This window comes from Penicillium psychrofluorescens, assembly GCF_964197705.1.
Source record: "Penicillium psychrofluorescens genome assembly, chromosome: 2".
Classification (NCBI taxonomy): Eukaryota; Fungi; Ascomycota; class Eurotiomycetes; order Eurotiales; family Aspergillaceae; genus Penicillium; species Penicillium psychrofluorescens.
In genome coordinates this window covers 3,803,537-3,829,283 of record NC_133440.1, presented here as the reverse complement: position 1 = coordinate 3,829,283, position 25,747 = coordinate 3,803,537, and the positions used below count along the sequence as shown (strand labels likewise).

The 25,747-nt window shown below is 49.3% G+C and overlaps 9 protein-coding genes across 9 annotated transcripts; 5 read left to right on the top strand and 4 right to left on the bottom strand.

Annotated features, from left to right (window-relative positions):
• Nucleotides 1-7,949: 7,949 nt before the first annotated feature.
• Nucleotides 7,950-9,575, bottom strand: PFLUO_LOCUS3627 (uncharacterized protein; the record flags this gene model as incomplete). The annotated part of the gene is made up of 2 exons (XM_073780894.1): nucleotides 7,950-9,307; nucleotides 9,374-9,575. 2 exons carry the CDS (start codon nucleotides 9,573-9,575, stop codon nucleotides 7,950-7,952), a joined length of 1,560 nt encoding a protein of 519 aa, XP_073637703.1.
• Nucleotides 9,576-11,090: 1,515 nt separating this feature from the next.
• PFLUO_LOCUS3626 (uncharacterized protein) lies at nucleotides 11,091-12,235 on the top strand (the record flags this gene model as incomplete). Its single annotated transcript, XM_073780893.1, has 2 exons — nucleotides 11,091-11,724; nucleotides 11,787-12,235. The coding sequence occupies 2 exons, from the start codon at nucleotides 11,091-11,093 to the stop codon at nucleotides 12,233-12,235; spliced, it is 1,083 nt and encodes a 360-aa protein (XP_073637702.1).
• Nucleotides 12,236-12,701: 466 nt separating this feature from the next.
• PFLUO_LOCUS3625 (uncharacterized protein) lies at nucleotides 12,702-13,619 on the top strand (the record flags this gene model as incomplete). Its single annotated transcript, XM_073780892.1, has 1 exon — nucleotides 12,702-13,619. One exon carries the CDS (start codon nucleotides 12,702-12,704, stop codon nucleotides 13,617-13,619), a length of 918 nt encoding a protein of 305 aa, XP_073637701.1.
• Nucleotides 13,620-13,870: 251 nt separating this feature from the next.
• PFLUO_LOCUS3624 (uncharacterized protein) lies at nucleotides 13,871-14,356 on the top strand (the record flags this gene model as incomplete). Its single annotated transcript, XM_073780891.1, has 1 exon — nucleotides 13,871-14,356. The coding sequence occupies one exon, from the start codon at nucleotides 13,871-13,873 to the stop codon at nucleotides 14,354-14,356; it is 486 nt and encodes a 161-aa protein (XP_073637700.1).
• A 109-nt stretch (nucleotides 14,357-14,465) lies between these two features.
• On the bottom strand, nucleotides 14,466-15,407 carry PFLUO_LOCUS3623 (uncharacterized protein; the record flags this gene model as incomplete). The annotated part of the gene is made up of 1 exon (XM_073780890.1): nucleotides 14,466-15,407. The coding sequence occupies one exon, from the start codon at nucleotides 15,405-15,407 to the stop codon at nucleotides 14,466-14,468; it is 942 nt and encodes a 313-aa protein (XP_073637699.1).
• A 235-nt stretch (nucleotides 15,408-15,642) lies between these two features.
• On the bottom strand, nucleotides 15,643-19,283 carry PFLUO_LOCUS3622 (Topoisomerase 1-associated factor 1; the record flags this gene model as incomplete). Its single annotated transcript, XM_073780887.1, has 4 exons — nucleotides 15,643-16,673; nucleotides 16,729-18,858; nucleotides 18,906-19,143; nucleotides 19,197-19,283. The coding sequence occupies 4 exons, from the start codon at nucleotides 19,281-19,283 to the stop codon at nucleotides 15,643-15,645; spliced, it is 3,486 nt and encodes a 1,161-aa protein (XP_073637698.1).
• A 243-nt stretch (nucleotides 19,284-19,526) lies between these two features.
• Nucleotides 19,527-20,583, top strand: PFLUO_LOCUS3621 (uncharacterized protein; the record flags this gene model as incomplete). Its single annotated transcript, XM_073780886.1, has 3 exons — nucleotides 19,527-19,652; nucleotides 19,702-19,801; nucleotides 19,853-20,583. 3 exons carry the CDS (start codon nucleotides 19,527-19,529, stop codon nucleotides 20,581-20,583), a joined length of 957 nt encoding a protein of 318 aa, XP_073637697.1.
• A 2,020-nt stretch (nucleotides 20,584-22,603) lies between these two features.
• Nucleotides 22,604-24,189, bottom strand: PFLUO_LOCUS3620 (Actin- protein 6; the record flags this gene model as incomplete). Its single annotated transcript, XM_073780885.1, has 4 exons — nucleotides 22,604-22,742; nucleotides 22,798-22,860; nucleotides 22,918-23,623; nucleotides 23,691-24,189. 4 exons carry the CDS (start codon nucleotides 24,187-24,189, stop codon nucleotides 22,604-22,606), a joined length of 1,407 nt encoding a protein of 468 aa, XP_073637696.1.
• A 360-nt stretch (nucleotides 24,190-24,549) lies between these two features.
• On the top strand, nucleotides 24,550-25,677 carry PFLUO_LOCUS3619 (uncharacterized protein; the record flags this gene model as incomplete). The annotated part of the gene is made up of 1 exon (XM_073780884.1): nucleotides 24,550-25,677. The coding sequence occupies one exon, from the start codon at nucleotides 24,550-24,552 to the stop codon at nucleotides 25,675-25,677; it is 1,128 nt and encodes a 375-aa protein (XP_073637695.1).
• Between the last annotated feature and the right edge of the window lie 70 nt (nucleotides 25,678-25,747).

Below are 25,747 nucleotides of genomic sequence, written 5' to 3'. Positions count from 1 at the left end.
TCGGGTTTGTCCCGAACAGAATGTTACTGTCAATGGTGAGACACAAAACTGGTCTATTCCTCTTCAAGTGTGAAGAAAAGGCAGGAGGCGCGCGAAAGACAAGATTTGTATATAGCACTTCGAACTGATAACATCCGTAGCAAGATTGAATTCCTAGAGCAAAGTCATTTGTTGAAAGTCCCAAGATCGAAGAAGCAAAACCAATCATCCAGAAAAAGAATTACGAATGGTTTCAATATGAAAGTAGCGATCAAAAGAAAGAACTATTCCAAACACGCAACGTTAGAAATGAATGTTGGCATTCCATTCTTTGTCAGGTAATTTACCATCTCCCAGGTTCCGTGTGACAACTATTTCCGGGGAAATCGGTTCATTGTGATCTTTGGGCATTTCAGGATGAACTGCAGATATCAGAAAGTAGCTGTTTTTGTGCCAACCCGCAAAAGCTGAGCCAGCCTCGTCAAAAAGCTTCCTGAGCCAGTTCCCGATGTCCTTGTGTGCGAGAATCTTTAAATTTGCAAGAATTGCGACGAAATATCTTTTGATGTATGTATTACATAAGAAGTCATCACACGTAGAGACTGGGTGGGCTCATAGATATAAAGTGTCGTCGTGGTTTGAACTTTGGCGAGAGGATGCTGAATGAAGGCACAATCATGCCCGATGCCCTTATGGACGTCACTAAATCTCAGAACGCGGAACATATCATGGTCATGAAATTCTCGACAGTCCGGTAGCCAGTCTTTCCCTGACTTCACCATATCAATCAAGTGATGTAAATCATGAAATTCAATGCTGAAGCAAGGGCAAATATCGACCTCGCCAGCATAAGGCATACAGCAATGTCGCCTATGGGGTAGTTCACGCTGACGTAAGTATGGACTTCGAGGAAACGGCCATATATAGCGTGAAACGTGCCATTTTGAGTGTGGGTGTAGCTTCTGGCAGCAATGGCAATATTTCCAGCGGCTATTCTCAAGTTGGTGGAGTAGTTCTGTTCTTAATTTTTGACTGAGAATGCCCTCGGAACAGAGTGCTAAAGGTGTTTCACGTGGCACAAGATGAGAAAACCGTATCCCACGGGCCGCCAAAAAATTATTGAAGCAAGCGTAGATATGTTTGCAGCTCAGTGAGAAGGAAACCTGATCTGGAGTTGAGAGAGTTGAGAAAATTAAACCTAATATATTGGAGGCATATTCTGCGAGACGTGAGGCTTTGGCTGGGGTCCACAAAGGATGGAACTAGGTCTGGTGAATCGTCTCGTCGCATGTCGGATATTCATTTTGTATGATTGTTTGTCTGCGCGTGTCCAGAATTTGGTTAAAATGACTGATGGCTGAGGTGGTCTTAGCTAGCGAGGACTTTTGCTGTTTCCGGAGTTCAAAATTAGGAGGCTAGATTTGTATCATGCGCGAGGTGTGATCTGATGGGACTACCTAGGTAGTGGTCGAGAGGACAGCCCACACAAGCGGCCGGCTCACCCCAAAACGTCATAGTAAATATATCATTCTTACAACTCATATTTCCACAACAGGGTTAGTTAGCTAGAGCTGGTACTTGGTCACCATGTACCTATCTTTCTACCAAGCAAAATCAATTACTACACCCTAGACACTATTCCATTCTAGGTCGACTACTAGATCATATCTGTACATCGATGTTGTTGATCCCAGAACCAGAGTAGGGTGCCCAAGTAGGTGTTGCTATTGGCACGAATCGGCCTGGAGCCCCGAACACCTCCTTCGCAGCGTTGCTTACCGAACATCTACGTTCAAGATACCGGCACCTCGACACAGTCTCGCTCTTCGCACCTGATACCCTCTTGCTCTGATTCCAGCCTTCTCCCTTCATTCCTCACCCAGCTACAACTCCGAGATGGATGATGTGGAAAGGCTCGCGCTGAGCTCGATCTTCCTGGGTATCGCCATTCTACTCCTACAGTTCAGGGTATGTACTCAGCACCATTACTCCAAAACTAAGCTGATGACCCCGAAGACCTGGAGACTAGAGAAACGGATTGATAAGTTGGAAAGCAACAACCACCCTCGATGGCCATCGGGTCAACCATAATTTCTCAACTTCGGTCTCAGTCGCATCCCAGTGATCCGGTTTTTTTTTGGCTCAAGATTTCTGTCTCTGCCTTCAGCTTGGTTCTACGTCTTCGCCGCCCCGGTAGCTTTCACTAAGGACGATTTTCATATCCGGAGCCGGAGTCGAAGATGATCAGACTGAAACGTCGGGCGGCGACTCTCTTTACGATAGCCTCTCGAAACAGCGGGTACAACGGTTTGTCGGGGCTGTTCTCTGGTAGTTCATCCATGTACCTAAACAAGGGCCTCTTGTCATGGATCAAGTCCTCTATAGCTGAGCAAGTGAATTTGATTTCGTTTCTTCGATAATAACAACATGCGCGAAAGAATGGCAGGCACTTCATAGCGCCACTTCAGTCGGCTATTTGATACACTTTATATGACATATTTAGTCCTTTTCGATGTGTGAACATCATGCGAGAGACCACACATCGAGTAGGTTCGTAGAATCGAATCTCACGTCATCGGGCTGTTTCTATATCGTGTTTGGATGGACCTGAAGAAAGATTACTTGCCAACTTTCAATACCCCGCGACTTCTCCCCAGAACAATCGACCTACTGGAATCCCACTCAAGGTCAAGTCTCGGACTTTTTCCACCTACTGTGCTCACAGGTAAATATATGGGTAATGGCGGGCATTCGATTCATGTAGTGACGCAACAGCAATGGCTATGTCAAGACAGTCACATCCTCTGCTATTTCTGTCTTCGAGACTTGGCCTCATATCCTGAAGACGATAGTTGTCTCATTGTGGTTTGATCTGAGAGCCCTTTCGTTACAGCTGCCCGATCCTCGCGCTTTTTCTTCTCCTCGGCTGCTCTGGCTGCCGCCTGTGCCGCAGCCTTCTTCTTTTCGGCATCATCCTCACGAGGCATAGTGGATTCTATATATGGTCTGTTAACTCCGTTAAAGTCAAGGAAGGAGTACGAAGCCGATTCTCCAAAGCTGAATTAGATGTATCTTGTTCATCTCTTGCTCACTCAAGATTGCACTCTTTTCATTGTGCAAAGCGTGCCAAACAAAAACGAAGACTAAAACTCGAGTAGTGAGCGACGGCTGGGTATCTCTGTATCCTGCAGAAATCCCCCTAATGGCTCTGCTAATCGGTATGAAATGCGTGCTCTATATATTAGCTCGTATATAATGAAATATTATCAGCGTCTCCAGAGTTCAGGATAGCACCGGTCCGAACAATCTCAATATTTCAAAAACAAAAGTCCAGTCTAATATTCAAATTCTAGTCTTCAAGTACCTTCAGCAGCGTCGTCAAAACGCCTACAAAGCATCTTTTCATAATCCTCCTTATCTCGGAGCTTGGTGGCTATCACTTCCTCCGCGTCCGCAGCCCAATAATCTGACACAGCTTGCGAGAGCTCCGAGCTAACATTATGAGCAGACACAAAAATGGGATGAATATGCTGATGGAAAAGATTAAATAGCCCTTTCGGACTGTCCAAGGCCTGGAAGTACCAGAAGTTGCCAATTTGCCAACCTCCCCTCATAAGATTTGTTCTGTATGAATGAGATTGGTTTATAGGAGGTAATAATTTCTCCTCTTCCTCAAAAATATCCACAAACTCCCCGTGAGCCTGCTTGAAGGCGTCGAGGTGCTCGCCTGTCAGGTCATCCAAAGAGCGACCTGTCAACCAATATGGAGGATGTAAGGTTTCCGCCGGCAGTGAACAAGCCCACTCGAGATCAATCACCCATTTAACATTCCAGTGACTGTCAACGAATATATTGCTTGGATGGAGATCTGTGAGTCTGTATAGGAAAGGCCCTTGGCGAAGCTCTTACTTAGCGAAATGTGGTAGAAGCGCTCGCATAATAGTCACTCGTGCCATCTGGGCCCGGCCATCGTCTTCATCACTCAGGGAGTTCGGTTGATATCGTATGCGGCTATCATGACAAGACAAAAGATCAAGATAGTATGCATCCGTTGTTGAATAAGTTAAGCTTCGAGTTATGTTGGTCGGAATTCGTCCATTTTCCAATTGATGAAGTCGAAGAGTTAGAGGACGGTTGGAAAGTCGCAAGATCCCGTCCGAGTCCAGTGTCCACGACCCTATGCGAGGCAGTGGTATCCGGCTCAAAGAGAGCATGATCCGAGATAGACCTCTAAAGAGGTTGGTTCTTTTTTCTTGGTGATGACGAGATTCATCCCAGGTCTCAGATAGCATTTGCACCCCAGCGGTGCCCACGTAGTCCATGACTAAATATCCATATTCCAGCATAACTGGACGGTGATGGCGAACGTAGTAACAAGGGAGGGTATATCCTAAGAGCCAAGATATGCATCGTTTGAGATACCAGCCGATTCCGATTTTCAGAGGGGCATGCTCAGGTTTCGTAAACTACACGAATCTTACATTAGTCTCGGGATAGCGCTCGTGGATACGAAAAGTTAGCCTCACATACACTCTGACCACCAACAAGACCAAATCCCCACAGCTGAGGGATCGAGATCTCTGGACAATGTTCTTGTATCCAAATGAAAGTTGCAGCTTCACACCGAAGTTTTTCGTCCAAATTGCCCGGATTCTTCGACTCTCCTATCTTATAGGGTAAGGGGAACCTAATGAGAGCACGCTTTTCCGGGTGCTGATTTCGTCTGCTGACATATAGTGGAATACAGACATTGAAACTGCCGTGTATCCATTCATTCACCTCGCCGAGCTCACAGGTGTCAGAGGGAGCTAGGCCAAGGTGATATGACGCAATATCCACGATATCTGCACGGTTGCTGTAAAGGGACACAAAGAAATCTATCCGTTGCTCAGGGTAATCTAGGTCAAGGAGCATGTCTTCCTCCTGCTCCAGGGCGGACTGGAAGGTGGTAGTGCCTCGAAGCAACGGAAGGGTGACCCCTTGACGGGCCATCGCGATGCAGTCCAATATGTTGACAATTTGGATAATCTACCAAGCACAAAATTGATCAGTCAAAACCGTCGATTTGACCCCAAGGCAATCTGGCTTGATATTTCGGCGCCAGGTGAACGCAGTTCCATCGGCCGAACCCCTTGAAATAAGGCGGTAGGGTAGACCTCACCATTTACCGCCTGCTGAATTCAGTCCTCCCGGCGCGGCATTTTCTGGGACAAATCTGCGAACTATTAAATCCTGCTGTGTTGGATGGAAATTCAGTTCTTAATTTAATCTAAAACTACTGACCAAAAACCAAGTGTCTTTCGTAGCTTTAGGCCGCTGTGCAGCTGTTCAATATGACGGAACATGGGTTTCGGCCGAAGTCATCGAGCTTGTTCCGAGTACGTTCGGAGCCAACAAGCTGTCGGCGAACAGTTTCCTCCATTTCCTCCGTAGTATGAAGCGAAGCGAAGAGTCTGTCTTCAAAGAGCAGTGATTCCATCAACAGCTACCAATTATCCTCCTGTTCCGCCGCAAAGAATACCTACACCTGGTTTTTTTTTTTGTCTTTTTATTTTTTTTTTTTTGCTCGGGCGGAGTTTGTTGGTCGCGCTCGCTGGACCGCCACGCGTCGATTGTCTTACTGGACTTCGAGGCCAACGAAGAGGAGCTTGTGTAGGCCATCGAAAAGTATAGGTAGAGTGGTTCGAGAATGCCTTTCTACTGAATTCATACGCACATGTTGTTCTTCCTCGCGACGTCACTACTCTTCTTTAAAAGTTCTTGCTGTTCTGTATACACTTTCTCGTGGCGTCGTCTCTGATTTTACTGTCCTGTGAGGAGACGACCTTCTTCGTGAACTTCAGCCCATATGACTCCAGATGAAAGTGTTGGTTACCTGGTGAGCAATACTACGCATATAAAAACCGGCAGATTGACCAAAAAAACTAGTTCACTTTAGCTTCGACAATTTCACTTTCGCATCAAAGTGCCTTGGCAACGGAATCTCCCACATTTCTCGCAGACTCGAGAAACTAACTGCCACCCTAAGAAATTATATGTAAGTCGAATATTGCTGAAATCAAGCTTCATGGAGTATGTGCATAATTTCCTGCTTATATGCATGCCCACTTCACCTGAATTCCCTGGATGCTCCACAGCTGATGTGCTTTGCTTCTGATCTCGATGGACGAGACTTGCGTGTTTTAGGTACCTAGGATGCAGGCCGTTCATGATTAAGTTATGATTCAACCAAGAACTTTTGCAGTAGACACGAGGCAATGGATCTTGATTACAGATAGGTCAAGCATATAATACATTCAAAGACCAATGTTCTTCTCTTGCGTTGCATCATAATTGTAGAATCCTTGGCCACTTTTGATCCCCAAATGGCCATCATGGATCATCTTCTGAAGATACTCTCGCGGTTCAGAGGGAATGCCAGCTCGCGAATCGGCATAATGATTCTCGATATCCAACACGACATCAAGGCCAACCACATCCATCAGCTGACAAGGTCCTTTTGGCGTCTTCAAGACGTCCTTGAAAATGGCATCAATCTCTTGTGGAGTGCTGATCCCTTCGGAAAGGGTAAGCAGAGTTTCTCTTTTGATGGCTGCCCAGATCCTGTTGTAAAGGTAGCCGATAGAGCTTTTTCTGACGTGAAATGGCGAAAATCCATGCAGCTTAGACTGCTCTAACAGAAGAGTGATAAGTGATGGGTCTGTATCTTTGTGGCCCATGATTTCAATCGCTAATGTTTTAATTCAAAGTCAAAGGCTTGTTTTTGTCGTTATTTCAAAGCGGGCGAGAAGCATACCTGATGTCTCTGGTGGCCAGTCTGGTCATTTCATAATATCAAGTCAGTAATTTCCGGCCAGAAGCGGTAGAACGAGGTTATTACTAACAGCAATGTGCGCTCAGAACCCTTTTGCTATTTTTCAAGCTCATCCCTTCTATGATCTCTGAGACCCCGTAGCTGCTGGAATTCGACGCAATGACTGTGTCCTCAGGAGCAAGTTCATCAAGCTGAGCAATGACCTTCTGCTTCAGAGCCAGATTTTCTGGCACACACTATTACCATATGATAAGTTAAATCGCCCGATTTGCTGTTTTTTGAAATCAAAACATACCTCAACCACCAGCCATGCATCTTGCAGCGTGGACTTGAGAGAATCAGGTGTGGATATTTTGACATTTCCCCAGCTTCCCTCATGATTGGAAGTGTTAGAGCGAAGTTGCTGCACATATTCCAATCCTTCGTGAAGCTGCACTTCTTTCAGATCTACAAGATGAACAGTTTCACCTTTACTTGACCACTAGTAGATGGCCGGTATTAGTCTTAGGAGCAATAATTCTCTCAATCATTCACTTACCATATAGGCCAATCGTCTACCTTGTGTTCCAGCTCCTAAGATCACAACAGACCCTCGAGGTGCCCGAAAGGGTTCCATGGTGGTTTGAGAGGAAAAGTCTATTGCCAACCGTTAGAAAGGTAGGGCAAAGCTTAGTATTATGTACTGAGTTTGGAGCAGCAAATTAGCGCCAGCGTTCTCTTATGGGAACAACAAATTTTGAGCCAATTCGCGAATTATTGGCTTAAATGGAGCAATGGACAACTCGGCGATGGTCACGGATCCGATGGATGATTAATCAGTGCCGTGCCCGCGAGTAGAACCCTTGATTGGTTGAAAGTATCGGATCCGATAGTCCCACTCACATTCGGAACCGGTGCAGATCTTCACTTGAATCCCGCTCGGTCTTTTAAATCAGGTGACGAACTAACTATAGCGGAGAGCTTGTGCTTTATGTGTTCAACAAAAAGCCATCGGCGACTAAACCGTCAAGAAGAAACTCCAGGCAAGACCATTATTGAATTGAATTAATAGTAAGAACGGTCAACACAAGCCTTCCGTCAGACAAATACATAAGAAGCCCCGCAGAACTGCAATCACTCCCTCTCTCAGGACATAATCAACTCCCACTCACGGTAACTACACGACTTCCTCGACGTGAGAGGCTTCAGCAACTGCAACATCAGCCTCCTTTTCCTGTTGCAGATGTTCGGCGAGATGAAGCTTGGGTAATTTCTTAGCCACCGAAACCGAATCGAAGATAGAGGTCGAAGATTCGAAGATTTGATCAATCTCTTCCAGTGATCGTTGCGAGGTTTCGGGAAAGAAGACATAAATAATTGGCACGAATGCGGCATTGAGGCAGAAGAAGACTAAAAAGTATTTCCAACCAAGATTGGTAAAGGCCGTTGGGGTCACTTCGGCAACGAGGAAATTGAATAGCCAAGAAATGGCGGTTGATAATCCACACACAGAAGCCCGCAGGTGCGTGGGTGCCACCTCACTAGCGTAGAGGAATGGAATCCCTAGGAATCCCAAAACGTAGACAAAGCAGTATAGGAAAACGAAGAAGACTGCGGCTTTTAGAGCGGGCTTGTTATCTGGGTTCGAAGTAAGACCAGCAATGCAGGCGAAGCAAATGCTCATCGCAGAAGCGCTAAATAGCATTAACTTGCGTCGGCCAAATCTGTCAACCGTATAGGCACAGCAGAAGGACCCGATGACTAGGGCAAGCTGGGACGAAGCCGCTAGAACACTAGATATCTTCCCGCTAAATTGTAGCTGATTCTCATAAATAGATGGGGCGTAGTAGACAATCGCGTTGATACCGCTCATTTGGAGCATAATTTGGGCAACTGCTGCGATGATCACACGGTGGAATGTCCGCTGCGGTCCCATCTTGAACATGGCGCCAAGGTTGCCTTTGCCTTTGCTAGCACGTTCAAGGGAGATTTGAACATCCTGAACCTCTTTGTTAACAATGTCTCCGTGTGGGTCGTCATCGTATAGAAGCCCAAGGATCTCTCGTGTTTCTTCCCAGCGACCCTGCTTGCTTAGCCATCGCGGACTCTCTGGTAGCTTAAAGATACCGCAACAGACCAAGATTGACGGTAGCACAGTAAAAATGAGGGGGAAACGCCAGGATACCGAATTTGGCTGCGTGTAGCCCATTCCAAATGCAAGGAATAAAGCCAACACCATACCAGACGAACAGAAAATTCCAAAAGCAGAGACATGTTCACCGCGGTTTTCAGCCTTCGAAACCTCAGACTGCCAGACGGATATAGTAGCAACCATTCCCGCGGTTCCGAGCCCCAAGAAAATGCGGCCAATAATGAACTGTGCAAAAGCAAAGGAAGAGGCTTGTAGAATCGCCCCAATGGCTTGAACAATACTAGCAATGAAGATGGTCTTACGACGACCTAATTTATCTCCGAGAAAAGTACAACCCAAAGCTCCGAACACGCCGAAGAGTGTATACATAGCGACGACGGTACCTGTTTAGGGTTAGCTTTTCATATCTCATTTGAATGGGGAAGGGGGGGGAGGTTGAGCGAGCTTACCTTGGATCTTCGCATTGTATGCCTGCAACGATCCTGATGTCGTCAAGGTATCCATTCGGGGGAATTGTTTATTGAAAGTAACGTCGGCGAGCACACCTCCAGCCGATGTTTGGTTGAAGCCGAAGATCATTATACCAAACCAGGCTTCCGCCCACACGGCCAGGTGAAGCTTGGAGCCTCGAAGGCCTCCGAATCGCGCCATTATGTCGTTTTTGAGCTCTGGCGTTGATGAAACGTGGGACAGCCAGCATAGTTGGCGCGATTGAGGGGTGAATCTGGTTTTATAACAACGGAGTCAGAGCTTCCGTCCGGTACATATTGATGACCGTAGTGGATTCAAAGCTTCGTGTGAATCATGGCCCAATGATCGCCCCTGTATTCTCCATCAAGTAAAACTGCGGAGAACCCCTGTTCATTTGTAAGACCCGGATCCGAGAAACGCGGAAGAACAGTCTCCGATGTCAGATGCACTTGACAAGTAGTTATTCGTGTTTGCTCATCCTGGCCAGGCAACCCGAAATAAAGGGCCTGAGTTTCACAGGCCCCGCTCCTTCCCCAGATTTTTCTCCTAACAATGTTAGTATGGTCCAGAGCGATCGAAGGAGATTGATTCTCCGTGCGGGGGTGGACCCGACCCACAATGATGTTCGATCCTGGCCCCAAATCTTCATCCAGACAACGTCTTCCTCTATTGAAAGCCTTACCGCAATGCACACCGATAGGAGGTACCGCCGAAAACAGTTTTCTAGTTGTGATGCCTGTCGCAAGTCTCGCGTGGCGTGCGATGCCTTGCGCCGGTCTGCTAGGGGTCTAGCTACCTGCACCCGGTGTGCAAGCCGTGGTCGACATTGCAGTTTTGATGTAAGCTCTTGGCTATCAGCTTATTGCATATTGTGGGATCTAATGTGGAGAACTGGTTAGTGGCTGAGAAGAGTCCCCTCCGGCTCAGAAGACCCATCGGATCGTTGGAATGAAGTGTCATCGCCCCCCTCAATTCACTCGGCTGGCCAAGTGATTGGTCTCAGCTTGAGCCCGAAGCAGCCAAGCCCAATCCATATCTCTGATTCCAGGTAATTATTTCGTTGGGCTTGAATACGCAGTCACTAATTACACCACCCCTCAGATCTGACCAGCAAGCGAATAGCCATGGCTTCCATGAAACTTCTCCGGCATCCATGCAAATGCCAATGTTGAGCACAGATGCAGGGGATTGGCTGCAAACAATGTACGAAGATGGCTTTGAGGCTGTGTTTGGGTCGTGGTTGGGGAACTACAGTTGCCCATTCGCGTAAGTCAATCAGGACCTTCCTCCTACGCTGAAGGAGCTAACCCAAGAGATTCTAGCTTTGGCGAGCGCGGGTGCTTAGAAGACAGTCCTAAGGAACAACCCACTCTCTCGTTGGCTGTTAGCATTTCCTCTCTCTGCCGGCAATTCGACCAATTGATGATCGATTTGGAGGCTCGAGGCTCACAAGGGCCGGACAGCCAGCGTCTCACACAGGCAGAGATTGAAAAAGAGCGGCAAATTGACCACACTTTAAATCAAGCCATAAAAACGTTTTCTGCTCGATGGCTGCCTCTTACATTTGACTCATCTTCTCACAAAGAGGCACAGACCCAGCTAATCCATAGTCTCTGGCGCGGTTTGCGGAGGGACTTACCCAAAGCGATGAATCGACCCTGCTATCGATCGATGTTGAGTTTGTATCTGTTTTCTATGGTACCGGTACCTGTCGGTATATCAGAGGACGAAGAGGAAAATGGCATTCCAGCTCAGGTTTGCGTTCAGGCCGCTTTACAGCAAGTTCAATATCTCCGCGCTCGGCAAAGAAGCCTGGAGTTCAATGGTTCCAAAGTCTCGCTTCTGTCCGACCAGTCAGCGGTGATTTCTACTCCCGATCGAATGCGAACAGACTTCATGACCATGGAAAACATGATATACTGGGCCGCCCTTACCTTTGAAACATCATCATCTCTTACACTCAACACGAAACCCCAGCTTTCGTCTGGACTCTTAGGGTGGGAGTTGGAAGCATCTTGGAAAATGGTCAAAACATGTACCGACATTTTTCACGACCAATCGGAGAACTGGCGTTCGCAAGGAGTCATGGTTACAGAAGAGACTGCAAATCAAATCATCGCAGCTGCGCAAGCATTCAAACTCCGTCTGTGGAAGGTTGGGGCCATTCTCAAGGAGGCTTTGCGGGAAGGTCATGCGGAGAAGACTGTGCAACATGCATATACCTGTGCGGTCGACACGATCAATCAGTTCAAATTTACATATCGACCTCTGTTGGCAATGTGTGAACGACGTCTCCAATTTTTGGGTCAGCATACCAAGCTTCGCTGGTGTAAGTTCTTGGATTCCCCCAAATAGTAACTGGTGAGACTAATTAAACCCCAAAACTCTCAGATGTACTCATGCTGCATCATAATCTGTGCATTCTATTAATGATCGACGCCCTTGAAACTGCAAGACGCCTTGATATCCTGGATCGCATGACCAGTATGAGGTCCGAAGCGGAGGGCAGTCTAATGAACTGCCTGAAATTTGGACTGAGCAATCAATTCACCATAGCACGGCGACATGGAGAAGCACAAGGCGACAACCGCACATTTCCTCTCGTTGCCATTGACCCTTATCCTCACCACGTCGTGGCGGGAGTGCAGCTGCTGTGGAAAGGGATTGAACGTGACGTGGATAGCAGCAATCTCGAACAAGGGATCTGTCAGGATCTTCGGTCAATTCTGCTACAGACACTGGAACTGCTGCCTCAAACCTCAAAGTCGATTCGCAAGGCCACGGAGCAGGCCCGGTTAATTTTAGTTCGACATGAGTATGACCGCGTCGTGTTACTCTGAGCCTAAGATGGTTAGGTGGCCATGGACCCTGTGCCCAACGCCCTATCTGTATGTAGCAATATTGACTTAATTGAATCTTTTCGGATTGAGTTATTAAGCAAAAGATCTGATCATTTCCAACAATACTGGTCTCACGTCGAGCTTGCATGGAGCCATTCATGTGAAATACCTAGTTTCTTGGTCTCTTTTTTTTAGCTGCAAAAGTGAACACTCACGATGCTAAGTCTGTATAATTATTGAACCATTACCATTCGGTGGCCCATTATGGTACGTACAGGCAGATATACCATGTCGAACAAGATCACGTAGTAATATAGCCGGTCTCAGCCTCGTCCGGTCTCAGCCTCGTCGTTGCCTGATAAACAAACACGTGAGTCACCCCCGCAACCTTCTCCCTTCAGCCACTTCTCTGCAATATTCGATACTCTGGCGTCTCACACTATCCAGTATCTACAACACCAGCACAATGACTTCCTCGGTCATCCCAGACCACTTTTTACGGGGAGAACCGCCAAATGCATCGCTCCGCCAGGTCGACTTTATGGCCACCACACCGCCGATCCCCGCGTACAAAGGTCATTTTGCTGCCATCGTGGACAACTTCATGACCGAATCCGAATGCAAAGAGCTTCTTCGTCTAGCAGAAGCTTCCACAGCCCCCGATAACCCCACATCTGCAGCGACATGGGAGCAGGCAATGATTAATGCTGGAAATGGACGCCAAGTCATGTCCATCGATACGCGCAAGGGCGGTCGCATCATCTGGGACTCGCCCGAGATGGCGACGCGATTGCTGGACCGTCTGATGCCGTTCTTGCGCGAGTGTGGCATCGTCGATATCGACAGCCAACCCCACATTACGGGTCTAGGACCTGCAAAACGCAATGAGGTATACCAGCTTAGCGGGTTGAACGAGCGCATTCGCTTCTTGAGGTACGAGGGCGGGGACTATTTCCGTCCGCACTGGGATGCGAGCTACGTTACGCCTGATGGGTTGCAGAGATCGTTTTACACGATTCATCTGTACCTAAATGGTGAAGGGGAGCAGGATATGGAGGAATTGGGGCCACACCTTGAAGCTGCTAAGAAGAATGGATTGTTTGCCCAGGATGGGGGAATTGATTTGACGGAGATTGGAGACGGTGCAATCGAAGGACCAGGTGAGGGCAGGGATTCTTCTTCTTCCTGGAACAAGAAACTCCTTGGCGGAGCAACATCATTCATGGACGGATTCTCCGCGAAAGATGCCGTGCGAGTCTTTCCCAAGACAGGATCGCTCCTCATTTTCCAGCAGCGCAACTTGTTCCATGCCGGCGACGATGTCTTTCAGGGTGTTAAGTACACGGTGAGGACGGATATCATGTATCGGAAAAAGGACGAATGATGTTGCCGAAAGAAAGGAAGCGATAGCCCAGCTCCACTATGCCCCACCCACCCGCTAGATGATGAAATGTCCAATGCTCGGCGTCATCGTCCGCCGAGGTTTGTAAGCTCCACACCCGGCCTCCACGCCACTCCGAGTCTCGTAATCTTTCAAGTCAACATCGCGGGGCGACAAACGTATTTGAACGCGTGAAGAGTCCACATTTGACAGCGTATATCGCAAGAATAACTATCGATTTTCAACCAAACACAATGTCTTCCGCCAACAACGTCGCTTTCACTGCCCCGATCAACCCCTCCGGGGCCTCCCCAGCCCTCACGCGCAAGCAGATCTGGGCCGGACTACGCCTCAAGATCCGGTCTGCTGAAACATTTGTCCCGGCCGCTATTCAATCCACCAAGGTCGTGAGTGAATCGGACGATCCAGCCACTGGAAACCCCGTTACTGTGCGCGAAGTGCTTTTCCGCGAAACCCAGCAGAAAGTCCAGGAAACTGTCACGGCCTTTGAAGACTGTCGCGTGGAATTCGCGCAGCCGGATGGAAGCCGAGTCAGCAACGTGGTTAGTGAAGGCGCGGGCGGCGATTTATACATGACCTACATCTTCGAATGGAGGCATCCTGGTGTCTCAAAGGAGGAACTGGCAGCACTTCATGACAAGGAGAAGAAAATGAGTCAGATGGCGGTTGAAGGCACTATCAAAGTTCTGAGGGAATTGGTCCAGCAGGGGAAGCTTTGAGCAAGATATACATCTCTCCAACCCGCTCAAGCACGTCATGTCTTCCGATAATGCTGTTCAGAATAGGTCGCAGTAAAACATCTGTCAAATAGTAATCTCATTTACCACATCAAGCTTCAGGCACCGTGATAGTCCCCTCCGATACCCGGACCGCAGTCCCCTTAAGCACCACCTCTTCAATCTGCTTCTCACTGTTCAGCGTAACATCAACCCCAATATCACTGCGCCGTCCCATCTCCACTCCCTGCACACAGTGATACCTATGCTTCTGGCCCGCCTGGCCCTCCGTAAGGGTCAAGTATGCTGCGAGACCACTCGCCGAGCTACCCGTCGCCGCATCCTCCAGATTCTCCAGCATCATGCGGGTACGAATGACTTTTTGCTTGGTGACGTCGTCCTCCACATCACGAACAAAGAAGTAAACACAGATAAGACCAGACGTCCACCCGGCGTCGAGGTAGTTCCCTTTCTCCGAAGAGTCGAACAGCTCGCCTCCCGTAGCAGTAGTCACCACAGACAAAGCCGCAAGAGAGGGTAGTTCAATGAAGAGCTGGCTCATGCCGTTCACGATGGAGAAGATCGGGAACGTGGTCTCGGGATTTGGGAAGAACGGCGCCACAGTCGGGTGCAGGCGCAGCAGGTCGTTCAGCTTGAGTCGGGACGCGTGGATGCGCGTGTTGTGTGCAATCTGTGCAGACACGGCTTTGCTTGCAGCATCCGAGATGGAAATCGGGATGTCGCCGGACTTGGTTCCCAGGGTGGTCACGCCGCTCTCAGCATGGCACAGGAACCACGAAGCTGCGCCGATAGTCGGGTGGCCTGCGAACGGAATCTCGCAGATAGTCGTAAAAATGTCAATGGTGCGCTTGTGCTTTTCCACGCTATTGGCCGGGTGCACGAAGATAGTTTCCGAGAGGTTGAACTCCTGCGTGATGGCTTGTTTCTGGCTCTGGTTCACTGGGACCGAAGCATCCAGAAAGACAACGCCCAAGGGATTGCCCTTGTATGGCTGAGAAGTGAAAACATCAAGCGTGACGAACTTGAGAGCCATGGCTGATTGGAGTCTTTTTTTTCGAAAGATAGAAGAGTCAGTCCCGATTATATACGCCGGTAATTCCCCCCACTTTAACCGACTCACCGCGAAGAAATAGATCATCTACTATGTACTCGCTTGAGTCAGGCACAGCCAATGATGCAATTGAGGTAGTTACAGTCATCCCTGGAAGTGTTCTACATAATCATAACCAACGCCTCATCAGTCATCACAAATAAGAATATTAATCAACTCATTCCGAGTCGCTCTCAAGAACAAAGCCTCCTCGCATCCGCCGCCGTGATGGAACCACCGGGGTATCTTCTTCGTCATCGTCGACATCCATGGGGGTCTCAGCGGCCGCGGGCTGGGGCTTATCTCGGCTGAAAGCGAGATCATCGTCGAAGTAGAGATCGTCCTCGGCCGATGTAAGAGGGGTGTCCTCGTCCATAGCTCCATGGCTAGTAGAGGCTTCTTGCTGCGAACGAGGCGACTGACCATCCAAATCCGCCATCAGGATATCATCGTCTCCGTCGCTATCGGCATCGCTTTCGGCGGACTTACGACGCGCTCGTTTGGCTTCTGCGGCGCCAGTGTCGCTCTTTCGTTTGCGCGAGGCTTTCTTCTTGCCTTGAGCTGTTTCTATCTCCCCGGTGAGCATAGCCTTTTTGACATTTTCGGCCTGCTTCTTTCGCCGCTCTTCTTCCAGGCGGAAGAACTCCTTATCAGCGTCCTCGTCGCTTTCCTCGTCACTGGCGTGAATGAACAGATCGCTCTTAATCTTTGCCTGGCGGGCCAGGGTATTCGTAAGACGAGCCTGACGACGCTCCTCTAGAATCTCATCGTCTAGAGTTTCCTTTTCGGCGTCACTCTTTCGCTTCTTCTTGCGCTTCTTCTTCAGCTCCTCTAGCGCATTGGACTTGGATCGCGGGTTCGGAGGGAATAAGAAACCATCCGGAACTTCGTCTTCGCCTTCAGATTCTGATCCAAAATTGACATTGATATTTGACTGCAACGTCAAACTATCACGCGCGCTTCCAGTGGGCTTGCGTCGAAGCTGCTCACGAGGATCATTTTCTTCTGATACCGGGCTCACCAGTGCCTTGTTAACCTCTGAAATAATTTCGTGCAGATCATTGGCTGTCATGGCCGAAGGAACCACCCAGGAAGCACCGGGCACATCTTCCACTCCGAGTCGTTCAAACCCGACCACCGTCATGAGAAGACGAAGCCTCGCATTTGCGAACATGGCGTTCTTGCAGAAGTCATCTCGGGCTTTGACGGCTGTTACAAAGTTAGAGAGATCATCTTCGGCTATAAAAAGGATAGATGAACTTACGAATCATAGGATGGGGAATACTGATCGCCTCAGAAGATTCCGCCCTCTTGGCTTCTTCTTGGGCTTCCCAAGCCTCTCTCTCAGATGCCGCCGAATCAAGAACGTCAACCACCCATTTAACTAAATCAGCCCGTCCATCGAGTACAAGGGCACCAACAATAATCCCCAATTTGGCTTCTTTTGTGGTGGCCTCCTTGGAGGTGATCTCGAGCTCGGCGGGCGGGCGTTTGGCAGTAGACAAGGTCTGTCGTTCGTGACCGTACTCTAGGTAATAGGCAGTGGCGTTGATCTTGCTGAAAAGCAGCTCGGTGATCAAAGCAGGACGTTGATCTAGTTTTTTGGTCATTCGCCGCAGAAGCTGCTGGACCAGCTCTTCCCATTCTTTGAAAATCGGTTTGCTGGAATCCATCCCCCCGGGACCTTTGATCATCCTGTAGAATAGATTGATAATGTCTAGTCGGAACAACAGGACACTCATCTCCTGTTTGAACGCAGTGCGGTAGAAATAGCGATGGGCACGCTTGAGCTGCTCTGAGCTCAACTCCCGGTAATATGTAGTGAACGCGACAAACGTATCCACGCATTTCTGGTTGCAAAACTTGCCGGCAAAGCGCTTGAAATCGAAAGCGCGCTCCTTGATTACTTGGGCTGCGTCCTCCATGTCTTCGTCTTCAGAGGCACCCTCATCATCATTTTCCATGCCGCCCTCTTCCGCCGTTTTATCAGCCTTCTTCTTGCGTGTAGCCTTTCGACGTGACCGCACTTGCATATCGGTATTTTCTTTGGAATAGTTTTCCAACATTCGCAGGAAGACATGTGCAAGTTCGGTGCATGCATCCAGGTATCCAAATCCTTGGTCTTTGTACCCGCGCACGATAGCCAGGATCCGGTCATGGGTCGTCTCTTCGTAGAAAATTCGATTTTGAATATTCTCGGCGATCTCATGGTCTTCTTCGAGTGGCGAAACGGCCATTTCCTGAACCGTCAATAGAATCTGCGTGAAGCAGCGCATCTGTGCGTTGAGATCTTCCCATTCTTTGTTGTCGAAACTGCTTTGCATGGCCCGGTTCAGAGTAATGAAGGTCTCCTGGTTGAGTACGCCGGCAACAAGACCATAGTTGTCAGGCTCCGTGTGTTTGGCGGAGTCTTCGCCTTGGGTGCGCTGTTTCTGTTGGCGGGTGCGCCGCGTACGCTCTGCTTCGAGGAACCAGGCAACGGTGTAAAAGAACTGCCGCGAGTTCGTCTCCAGAACGCGCTCCGCTTCGCGTTCAATTGCTTTCCGTACGTGAGTGAACAAAGGATTGAATCCCGAATCCAGGAATTCCTCCACAAACGTCCTCAGGTTCTTTGAGGCTAGAGATGTGAGATGCGTTGGCATGTTGAAATTGTTGGTGGGTGCCACATCTTCTTGTCTCCGACGTGGTCGAGGCTTATTCCACTTCTTGCTCTGGTCCATTTTGTTCAGGGTGGTTTGGTTGTCCCGAAGAACATCTTGCCCAGAGACCGTGGACACCTTCCCTTCATCTCGCTTGACCCAAATCATTGTGCCGAACCGTCCATGCCGTGTTGGGGCGTTCTTTGCATATTCTCGTCGTACTTGTGATTCTTTGCGGAGGAGATCGCCGAGTTCGTCTGATCGTTTTACCTTTCTCTGATCCTCGTGCATGAACAATTTGTCCACGTTGACACCTTTGACCAGATGGAAAAGTACCTCCAGCAGAACAACGTCCTGCAGGTTGAAATCATCGCCAACATTGGAGCACATGGTCAGAAGCAGAGCAAACGCGTCCTGGTCCTGGAAAGCATTGATGGTGCTTGATCGGGACGTCTCCTCCTCGTCACCCTCTGCCGCAAGCCGTGTATTGGGTGATATAATGGCGACATTTCGTAAAAGGTAGAGCATCAATTTAAGGATTCCTTCGTCTCGGCTTGTTCGTTCTGATCGGGCTATCGCCATGCTGGGAAGAGCAATCCGGATCACAGCGCGTAGAAGACTCGATCCGCCGTATTTGAGGAGACCGCGTTTGTACTGCACTTGCACCTGCTGCAAATATGGTGTGTGGCGGTGGTGATTGACGGTCATCTGGTTGTGAAATTCGACCGGCCAGGTCAAGGGGACGAGGAGCTCCACTGCTCGAGTTAGCGGTCAAATCGGTCAGTTGTCAGAGAATGCTTACAGCATGCCAGTGCAATCCGAGTCATATGCTTGCTCTTCTGTCCATTTGCCCACCACACGGACAGAATTGGCAGGATGTCCCCGTTCACCAGGTTGGCTTCGCCGAGACATCGAACCACGTCCATGCGGTTGTTCTTTTCGTCGTACAGCTTCAGCCACCGCTTGATGTCGCGCAGACATGCCAATGCGTCGTCTCCCAGGACATATTTGTCGGCATCTTCGCCATTGAAACCTCCCAGCTACCCAGTGTATCAGCATCCAGCACTCGCGCGACTCTCAGAAACACACTCACGGCCGTGACTAGGCTATACACATAGCCGCGCACGTCAGGATCGACGACCTGGACGTCGTGGCCCACGGCGACTACCTCTTGATCCATGGTGGGTGGGTGATGGCTGTGTTGTAACTCACTCACTCCCTCCCTCTTCTTTCATTAAAGCGCGTCCTCGGGACGCGTTGAGTCTCGGGTGGGGAACAGCGACCAAGTGCGCAAGATCAACCGTCTGACGTAATCGCCGAAAGTGGCCGAGCTTAACCGCGGACATGTGAATTGTTACTGTCAACTCAACCCTTTTTTCTCCGTTACACCTCTTTTCCTTTTTATTCCTCGATTGTTGCCGCCATGTTCGCTACTTCTCTTCGTTCAGCCACTCGCAATGGCCCTGCGGTGGCCCGCAGCTTCAGCTCTACTTCCGCAACATGCGCTGCCGAGGTCAAGTCGCTGGGTGTGATCGGCGCGGGACAGATGGTCCGTCTACAGTCTCTCTGGATGTCGGGGATTTTCTAACAATTCAAAGGGTCTAGGAATTGCTCTGGTTGCTGCCCAGAAGGCTCAGGTGCCGGTGACTCTGGTCGATAACTCGCAAGCTTCATTGGATAAGGGTCTCAAGTTTGCCGGTATGCGCCTCGGTCAATTACACCCAAGAGTGTGTAATTAACGCATTCTAGATAAACTCCTCGAGAAGGATGTCTCCAAGCAGCGGCTCACCCGCGAAGCTGCCGACGCGGCACGCGGCCTCCTCATACCCACCATCAAAATGGACGACCTCTCCTCGGTCGACTTCGTCATTGAAGCTGTGCCTGAGATCCCCGACCTCAAATCCAGCATCTTCTCCAAGCTCGCGCAGATCGCGCCTAAGCATGCAATTCTCGCCACCAACACCTCGTCCATCTCCATCACCAAGATCGCAGCCGCCACCACCACCAACCCGACGGACCTGCAAGCGCCCTCGCGGGTGATCTCGACCCACTTCATGAACCCCGTTCCAATTCAGAAGGGTGTGGAGATTATCCGAGGTCTGCAGACCTCGCAGGAAACGATGGACACGGCAATTGCCTTTGTGCAGCGCATGGGCAAGGTCGCTTCGGTCTCCGCTGACTCGCCCGGTTTCCTGGCGAATCGCATTCTCATGCCGTACATCAATGAGGCTGTGATCTGTTTGGAGACGGGCGTTGGAGGGCGTGAAGATATCGATAATATTATGAAGAACGGCACTAATGTCCCCATGGGTCCCTTGACCCTGGCGGATTTCATTGGTCTCGACACTTGCCTGGCGATCATGAATGTCCTTCACCAGGAGACCGGAGACAGCAAGTACAGGCCCTCTGGTCTGTTGCGGAGGATGGTAGACGCCGGCTGGATGGGTAAGAAGTCTGGCAAGGGCTTCTATGACTACTGATCGCCATGTTTCATACCCATCTCTATATGTCAATTTAGACCATACTGAATATATGAAAACTATCTTGTTACCAAAAGACTCCATTATAACTAGATCCCTTTCTAAGATCTACCATTATTCTCAATCTGCAATCCCGATTCATCCACTCTAGCCAGTCACTCGCCTTCCAATCCCAACTGTTCTCTGCAGCTTATAGATGTCAGAATGAATGTTCCTATGAAATCATCAGGAGTCCCTCACTTCTCCCAATTGTTGTTGCTGTTCTCTATATTGCTGCAGTATGATTTCTGTCGTCCGGTGATAATCATAACCAATCTCCAGCTGCTGCTGCTGTTCAACCATCTCGTTCATCTCCTGTCTCTCAGCCTCGTCCATTGCCGCTACTACTGCCGGGATGTCTAGTCTGTCGTCATTGTTACCATCGCAAGAGCACGTCTTGTATCGCGCACCACATTTGTAACTGAGCTCCGTTAGTATTTCCTATGGTGCCAGAAAGAATCAAGTACCAAAAGTGCGCACCACAGGTGCATTTCATATGATGGCACCCAGACATCTTCTCGACCATCGTATGGCACCGATAACACCTCTGCCATTGATGAGTACATGCCAAAGCCATCACTCCCTGTAGTTCGGTGTCATTGGAGCATTCCCATGCTTCGTGGTACGGCCCCCGGCACGTCGAGCAGATCAGCGTCCGGCAGGAAGGACATCTCTGTGAAGATTCACTCGCTCTGATATGATTCGGAGAAATCCATCGGCCGCATCGAGCCCGTGGACAGTACCACCGATCAGGTGGTGGAACGGCTTGTTCACTCGCCCGGGCGACGTAGATTCTTCTCGAGGACCAATCCAGCGCTGGTAGTATTTGCCTGCTGGGGATTTCCTGTCCGCAGCATCGAGCCGGCAAGAATTGATTGTCTTTCAATGCTACCTTGACCATAGTCTTTAGGCAAAGATGGCAATATTTGTGCTCACATGGAGTAATCACCAATCTCTTAGACTTTAGTTGCCGGTAGCAACCTATACATTCCCTTGACACGGTCAGCGTATGATCCATGTCTTCCTACTTGGTACTCACCCATTTTCTGGCGACATCCTTTTAGGGAGAACCCTTGACAGTATTGCTCCCAGTGCACCCCGTGTCCGGATACTTGAGCGTCTTGCTGCATCACGGCAAACGCTATTATTGACTGATGCAGATTTTCTGTTTATTTTGGTGTCACTTTGTGTTGCGGTCTGGTGCGAAAGGGGTTTGATTGGGACACGAGCAGAATTCGATGGCAGATGTTCTGTTGGTTCAGACATAATTATACCTGCCACTGTTAATGAACAGACTCGGAGCATTTCATTTTCTGAGAAGGATTGAAATGTTCTGCTGAGATGGTTTCAATGTCGCTTCACTGCTCGTTTTGCGCGTGTCGACATTCAAGAGGGCAAAATGGGTTGAAATCTTCGTTTCTGTGAGAGACCTAGTAGAAATACGGCATTTCTCACCTGATCTTTGTTTACTCCAAGGCCCCTCCCAAAGGAAAAAAATTCCCTATTCCAAGAATCCGAGGATTCTATCCAAGGACTCCGTAAAGGTGTCCCTGAAAAAGAGCTGTGTTCGTGGAGTCTGGAACTTCCCTATACATAATACGCAGAGCACAATTGCTTCAATATGACCACCATACCTAGTTTTAGCTAGACAATTACGGGAGAGTTAGCGCTCACTGTCATCAGGCCACAAAGTTTAATTTGCAGGAAATTTAGAGAACCGAGGCATCAACGTGGATACAGATGGTTATTGCAACCCTAAAGCATCAAGAGCTGGTAATATCTTCGTCATCGAGAAGTGTCTCGCCAAACACCTAATTTGTCTACCAGGCCAGATTAGAGAGCCTATCTGGGGAAATAATCCTTTCGAAGTAATTTTATTGAACACCATTTAAAACAAGGGTATCATTGATGCGTAACAAATGCTTCCAGCAAGCACAAAACGCCCATTTTAGCCAACCCCGTTCTCACTCGAGAGCACCCTTCATACGTTGCCAGCAAACCTTCGTCCAGTCCATCCAGACCCGTATTCCTGATATTCCTGGCGAGTAATGGCCACCTTGCCCAATTCTTCTCGGTTGGCCGCGAGACGAGAGCCTCCCAGCCATGTGGACCGAATAGGACTGATTCAGACACAAGTCAGTGATTTTCAAAAACGATCGATGGGAATAAACTCACTCTTGGGCTCGACGCACTCGCACAACACAGTCAGCCGAGGCAACCTGACGCAGTTCGGTCTCCCTAATAGGGTAAGTAAGCAAACTGTTCACACATACTATACTTTCTAGGGAAACCTACAATCTCTCTATGAATCCTGGGGTGAGAGAATTGCCACCGACAACCAGCACGTTGGCCAGAAACGGAGGGTGCAACCCAGTGGGCAATACAGACAGGCTCTGGAGAATGATGTCCGGAATGCCTGCCTGTTTCATGCCAATATCGCGCGGGTTAAACAGAATCTCTGGGACTGCAAAGCGTTCATTGCCAAGGACCAGGACATCCTCCGAGAGCACATCAGCACTAAGGCCAGAAAGCGCGCCCTTCTTCTTTTTGGCCTCTAACATAGGATCGTGGGGTCGCATGAAGCCCTTTCTGCCTGCGTTTGGGTCGGGAAGCACGTAATCCACCACCACGCTCTTGTCAGAGCCTGCTTGACGCCTCCGGCCGGCTTTTGAGGTCTGTTCCATATCCGCGGAAAAATCATTGCTCACAAAACAAACTGCCTCTTTCACTTCGTTCATGATATATGTTTCGTCCACCATGTTATATTGTCGTATCGACACGATCTCTTTGAGGTAGTTGGTGAGGTGTTTGCCACCGAGATCAAGTCTCCGAATTCCACGTTGGAGGGCTTGGCCTTTGTATACTGGAGTAACCGTGGTATGGGAGTAGCCCGAGTCGACTACCAACAAGCAGTCGACAGGCAAGGGGGCGGCATCGGGTTGGGGGGTGGTAGAGTCTCCGAAGAGAGTATGGACTTCGTTCCAGGCGTTTAAGGTCGGACCTGTAGAAAAGTACTGTGATCAGTAAAAGACTATAATATAACGAATCAACGCAGCTTCTAAACCTACCTATACACCTTGTATACCCTCCAAATCCCCACTCTTCCATCACGATTTCATCTGCGTTCCGCTGCAGCAGCGGTATGGCATTGGGAGCCTCGGTGAGAATGAGTGTTGTTTCTTCCGGGTTGGCTATCCGGGAACTCTTATTTCGTGCCGTCGCCTTCTCTTCAAAAAAGGACTGCTCCCAGATTTCTCTCTGCGCTTCCCAATTCACAATATATCCCTTCTCCACCGGGCGGCGGAACATGACCTCATTCCAGTCGCTGACATGGGTCAATAGCTGTGGACCGATAACGACACGATTGTCCCGAGTCTTGGCTAGGGCATTTGGTATTGTCGAGCAGGCGGAGAGGGCTTCATCTTCGGCAGGTGGGAGATCAGAGACATAGCCAGCTTTGAGGGTGTATGCGCCATTGTCGATCACGAAGGTCTTGTCCGGCAAGTGTCGCGACACCACTGCCGGTTCCGTGGCAGACTTTGGAGGAGCTCGGGTCTTTGTGCCCATGATCGCAGGACATGAATGGGCAGAGTAGGTTGTCCGCGATGAGCCCAAGGTCAATAACGTGTTTGTCTTGTTTGTTGGATCGGGTTTGCTTATGTAATGCGCATCTATAACTTATGGACACAATGAGACAATTGAAGAATCTACCCCAAGTCATCAAGAGAGTAGGTAATATTCTGCTCGGGCTCTAAGCGGGTAATTGTAGCAATAACCGCGCTCCCCCCGGAGTTTTGGCCTGAAGATATACACCCAACACGGGTGATTCCGCTCAGCCCTAATCGGCGGTTATCAGTAGTCATCCAAAATTTCTCTCCTCCGCAGCCACCTCAAACTTGAACAACAACTAGCACCTCTCCTACCAAGATGTCACGCCAGCTCTCTACAATACTCACAACGACATTTGCCCTCCTAGATCAATTCCAAGATACACTCTCTCCAAAAACAGCGGCGCAAGCCGCCCAGTCCACCCCGAAAGACGCAGATGGCCTGCCCCTCCTCTCCGCATCATCCTCCGCTCTCAGGGCGCAAGTGACCAAACTCTCACTACTCGCATTAACAACCCCATTCACCCACTCAGCAGTCAGTGGCATCCTCCGTGATGTGAACGACTCCATCCTGCCCTCGCTAGTCACCGCGTCGCTCCTCGTTACTCCAACAGCGTACACGAAAGCATTCCATTCTGAGGTCCTGGTTCTGGCGAAAGCGGCTCTCGTGGAATTCGCTTCTCTGATACAGGAGGTTAAAATCATTGCGGATAAAAAAGACGAGCAGAAGAATGATAATAAGAAAGAGAGCGAGCTCGTCCAGTCGGAGAAAAATGCTGTTACAGTCGCCACGGGCCGGACATGGGATGCCTGCGACGCGGTGACGAATATCGCAAATAAGGGCGTCGTGGGGTTTGTCATCCGCCGCGTTGAGCAATGGAGGGATCTTGTGCGCGACGCAGTGGAAGAAATTGAAGATTGGGACCCCGAGGACGATGGTGATGAGTTCTTTGATGGAGTTATGGACGATGATGACGACAAGGATGACGACAAGGATGACGAAGATTCGGAGGAGGATGCCGAGGAGGATAAGGAAAATACTGCCGCGTTGCAGGAACAAAAGAAGGCGACTATTCGCTTCCTCAAGCCTGTTGCACAGATCTATCCCGCGATTATCAGCAATCGGCTCAAGAATACCGGCAACACGCCTTTATCTCCTGTATCCAGGATCACCAAGCTGGAGTCGTTGATGCTGAACCTTCAACACATCCCTGATCAGGTGGATGAAGCTGCTGGGGCTTTGTACGAGGCAGATGTGGATAGATCGGTCGAATATTTGAAGGAGGTCAAGAAGTGTGCTACACAGGCGGTAGACTCGGTTGTTTCACCTTGGGATGCATCAGCTGGAGCCGAAGACAAGTTCACAGTCTGGTCAAAGACGTGGCTCAAAGTCATGGATGAAGTCAGCAAGCCAATTTCTTCTGCTACGATTCATGAGCAGACTTAGATTGTTGTGTTAATAAAGAAGATATGGATATAGATACACAAGCATTGTTGAACATCTAGGAAGTACACGG